The sequence below is a fragment of the Malurus melanocephalus genome, unplaced genomic scaffold, assembly GCF_030028575.1.
Source record: "Malurus melanocephalus ecotype Western Australia unplaced genomic scaffold, MMel_1.1 scaffold_541, whole genome shotgun sequence".
NCBI lineage: Eukaryota > Metazoa > Chordata > Aves > Passeriformes > Maluridae > Malurus > Malurus melanocephalus.
In genome coordinates, this window is record NW_026623773.1 from 166,890 (window position 1) to 171,319 (window position 4,430).

At 64.2% G+C, this 4,430-nt stretch overlaps 1 protein-coding gene across 2 annotated transcripts in view; it reads left to right on the forward strand.

Moving 5' to 3' along the window:
- The first annotated feature begins 6 nt into the window (after window positions 1–6).
- The window catches only part of STXBP1 (syntaxin binding protein 1), a 24,237-nt gene continuing 19,813 nt past the window's right edge, over window positions 7–4,430 (forward strand). For both annotated transcript variants that reach the window (XM_057381922.1, XM_057381921.1), the window contains exon 1: window positions 7–117. In XM_057381922.1, coding sequence (XP_057237905.1) covers window positions 81–117 — 37 coding nt within the window. In that variant the 5' untranslated portion in view covers window positions 7–80. The remainder of the gene's footprint in view (window positions 118–4,430) is intronic.

Below are 4,430 nucleotides of genomic sequence, written 5' to 3' on the forward strand. Positions count from 1 at the left end.
CCGCAGCCTCGCCCGGCCGTGCGCGCCTCTGGGTGCCCCCCTGAACCCCCCCGGCCGCTGCGCGCCCCCGGAGCGGAGACATGGCCCCCATCGGACTCAAGGCTGTGGTGGGAGAAAGTAAGATCCGCGCCCCTCCGCGGGGTTCGGGGGGCAGCGCGGGGAAGCGGCGGGGGCGGGGGGTCGGAGCGGCCCGGCTGCCCCGGCCGGGGGTGGGGGGGATGCTGCGGATGCGCAATACGGACCCGCGGGGGGGGGCGCGGCGACACGGGACACCGCCGTGGGGACACGCTGGCGTTGTGGGCTGGCGGGGTCGGGGCTGCTGTCACCTTCCGCGCTTTATTGGATTTATATTTGCGGGTCTTGGGGGGTTTTCTGCAGTGCTTGGCGAGGGGGGGGGATTGGTGACGGTGGAAAAGCGGCGGGGGGGGGACAGGGAAGCCAGAACGCCCGAGCCCCCATCGTTTTTATCCCCCGCCGACCCCCGTGGGCCCCAATCTCCCAAAGGACCGAGGGGCCTCCTCCTTAAGGGGGGGTGAACCCCGGTGGGGGGGCTCAGAGGGGCGCAGACCCCCCCAAACCCTCCCCCAGCGCAGTGCCAGGCCGGGCCCTCCCGCTTTGTCTGCAGCAAATCCCGCTCAAACGTTGGGTTTTATTTCATTATTATTATTCTCATTATTATTATTATTCCCCCGGCTGTGCCTTTGCTCCCCCAATCCGGGGGTGTCCGCACGTGTGTCCCCCCGCTCCCCGGGCATCCCTTGCCCGCGGGGGTCCCGGGATTATTCCCGGGAATATTCCCGGGAGCCGCGGGCGGGGGCACGGCACGATCGTCCCCGGCTCCGCTTCCTCCTTCCCGGCTGTTGCAAGGCGATATTTTCCCGGGGGGGAAACGAGGGGGGGTGGGGGTTTCTCCAAAACACCCGAGGCTGGACGAGGAAGGAGGGGCGCTCCTTTCCCCGGGGCGAAATTAAGGCGAAAAAAACCCTCCGCATTATTTGAAAAAAATAGTGAGAAAATGAAAGGGCAGGAACCGGTGGGAACTTCCCCCCGCAGCCATGAGCCTTCCTCCTCCTCCTCCTCCTCCTCCTCCTCCTCCTCCCCGCCTCTCGCAGGGTTTATTTCCGTGGCACCGTGGCCGGCCGCGGCCGGGTCTGGGTGTTTTTTTGGCATTTTTTTACGCTTTTCGGGGTGTTTTTGGCGTGCCGTCCGTGCCCGTGGCCGTCCCCCCGCCCTCCCGCGCCCGCTGCAGATGGCGCGGCCGGGGCTGGTGGTGTGATCGGGTGGGTGGTGATGGCGAGGGGGGGAAAACGGGGGGATTCCCGTGGATCCATGGCCCTGCTGCCTTCCCAGTGCGATGATGGGGGGCTGCGCCATCCCCCCGCCCACCCCGGGGTGCTGCGGCGGGCAGACAGAGCCCAAAATGGAAGGGGAGAGGCAGGGAAATGTCCCGGTGTTTCTCTGCTGCAGGATCAGCGCTGGGGAGGGGGGGATTGGCTCGGGTGCTTTGCTGGGGTTTGTTTTGGGGGGGCTGGTGGCGGAATGGGGACAGGGYCGGGTGCAGGAAAAGGGGGGATGGACCCTCCACCCACGCAGCCACCCCCTGGCAGGGCCACATGCGGTGCCCTCGCCAGAGAGGGGACAGAGCCCAGCGCCACTGCGTGTCCCTTGTGCCATTCATTGTCTCTGCGCCGGAATAGGCTGGCAGRGAGCACAGACACACACACAGACACGCACAGGGGTCGAGGCAGCAGCGGGGGAATCTGACTCAATCCTCCCCTTCAGGGTTTAGTGACAAACCGCTCCGTTCCTCCCCTAAAAAMACATCATTCCAGACTGAAAATGATAATTCGGAGCCGGGCAGCAGCGCCGGAGCGGGGCTGGCGGGGGAGCGTGGGTGGCTGCGAGGGGGGAGCGGGGTTTGTGCAGGCAAAATGCTGCAGAGGAGCGAGGGGTGGCAGCCRGGGGGGCACCCTGGGGTCCAGCTCTCCCTCCCCACGGGGATTGGGGTGCTCCTGATGCTGTCACAGCCATCTCCTGGGCTCGGTGCATCAGTGCCTGCCTTGGGGGGCTGTTTCCAGGWGGAGCTGCCCCCCCAGAGCTGGGAGCAGCCTGCAGGGTCTGCCCGGTCCCTCTGTCCCTGGCACGGGATTCCCTGGCTGTGCCAGCCTGCCCTGGGGCTGCGCTCCCTGGAGGTTTTCCTGCAGGAAAACCTTTGCTCCTGAGGAGTGAGAGGGCCGAGCCTGGGGCTGACCCCGAGGCCAGACATGGCAGGGAGGATGAGGAGGATGGGGAGGATGCTGCCGCGTTGCCATGGCTCGCTCCRCCAGCCCCCCCTCCCGAGCTGCATTCTGCCCTGGCTTCCCTCCAAACCCGGATTATTCCTCTGACCAGCTGGTGCCATAACCACACGGGGTTTGGAGGCCTCTGARGAGGTGGGAGCTGGTGGGCAGGGGCTGAGGTGGGCAGGGGCTGCAGGAGGAGAGGGGCAGAAGCAGATTGTCACCCCAGAGCTGTGGGGTGTGTGCCAGGGGGGTGTCCCTGCGCCTTTCCGGTGACAGTGGCTGCATCCTCCTGGATTTGCTGTCATCTGGACGGGGTCAGASCTGTGTGATTGTCCCCAGAGGTGATGCCTGAGGAGCAGCTCCTCCTGCTGTGCCTTGTGTTCCCTCTGTGTCACCTCCCGGGGAGCCCCACTGGGAAAGCGACACCTCTGTCCTGGTGCTGGTTGGAAAAATGTCACTTAAGTGAGGCAGCTCTGAGRAAAACCATCCCCAAATCTCCTTCTGACCCCCTGACATGGATACCCAGCCCCAAATCTCMACCTGACCCCACCTGCAGAGCCGTCCCTCCCATCCTCTCATGGCCCAGGGCTCCTTGGATCTCCTCAGCCTGCTCTGAAGCTTCCCCTGCCCAGCGTGCTTGTGGCTCTCCTGCAGCAGCCTGCAGTGGAGAGGAGGAGGAGGAAGAGGAGGAGGAGGCTGGTTTGACTTCCCTGAGCTGTCAGCAGCGAGGAGAGACGGGCCCTGCTGCAGGGTGACACCTGTGYGGTGCCGGCCACGGCGCTGGAGCTCACCAAGGTCATTCCACGCTGGATCCTAAAACCCCTGCACCCCTTCAGCCTCCCCAAAGGCTCCCGGTGCTGCCACGGGCAGGTGGGAGAAGCGGAGGAGCCCTGGGATAAGGAAGTGCCTTGCAGAGACAGCAAGAAAACACCTTTCCCCGGGGCCACCAGGTGATCCATCCTCCCACGGAGCAGCCTCACCTGCACGGGCTCACCTGCACAGCCACCCCCAGAGCTGACCCGTGCCCAGGTGACAGGTGGCTGTGCCCAGGTGACAGGTGGCTGTGCCCAGGTGACAGGTGGCCATGCCCAGGTGGCCGGTGGCCATGCCTAGGACCCCCACCGATAGCACCCATGTGCACACCCACTGTCCCCAGGTGYCACCCYGTGTCCCCAGCTGGGCCTCTCCAGGCTCCAGCCCTGCCTGCTGGTGACTCAGGGACTCAGGCTGGGCTTGTGCTGCACCTGCAGGGACAGGGAGGTGACAGGGGCAGGGCTGGGGCCGCTGCCAGCCTCGGGGCATGGCCTGGGCACCTGCTGGTACCGGGCTCAGCCCAGGTGATCGGGGCACCGGGAGCCCTGCAGGGTCCTGTGCTGCCCGTGGGGAGGTTCTGAGCCCATCTCAGTGCTGGGGACACGCTGGTGTGCTGTCCCTGCCACTGCTGGCAAGGGCTGTGCCAGGCACTGAGGAAGAGGAGGCGGTGAAGGGACCATTGGAGGGCACAGCTGTGCCCTCAGCCTGCTGCAGGAGCGGATGGCTGAGGGGCAGAAGGTCTCTGCCCCCTGTCCCCACCCTGGATCCAGCAGCTCTCTGGGATGCCCATCCTCCCAATCCTCACCTTCTGGAGCYCCYCTGGKTGYCTGGGGGCCTGCAGCTCTGTCCCCRGGCTCYGTSTCACCTSCAGTATCRGCTCCAAGTTGGCAAAGCTTGAAAAWATCATAAAATTCAGCGTTCACCATCACAGTTTTTCAACAAAGCAATTTCAGTCTCCGCACCACAGTCTGCACCAGGTGCTCAGAAACTCCTGCCCACATGGAAGGTGACCAAGAGTGACAAGTGACAAACCTCAGTTTGTCCTGCAGCGGTGTCTGCAYGTGCAGGAAGGTTGGAAAAGCCACCGACGGAGAGGATTTTGGCTCTTTCCATCTTGAAAAGCAAAGAAAAAGTGAGATCTGCGTCTAATTCCTCCGCACCTCTTGGAGAAAATGGCCCAGGAGAGATTCCCTCCTTCTTCCCACAAAATCAACGCCTTTCAAAGGAGAATCATCGCCATCACACGGCTTTTGGTCRCACGCTGAGGAGCAGATGCTGCTCCCTCCAACTGGCGGCACGGGGAAGGAGCTCGGCTCCTGAGAGCGCAAAAATAGA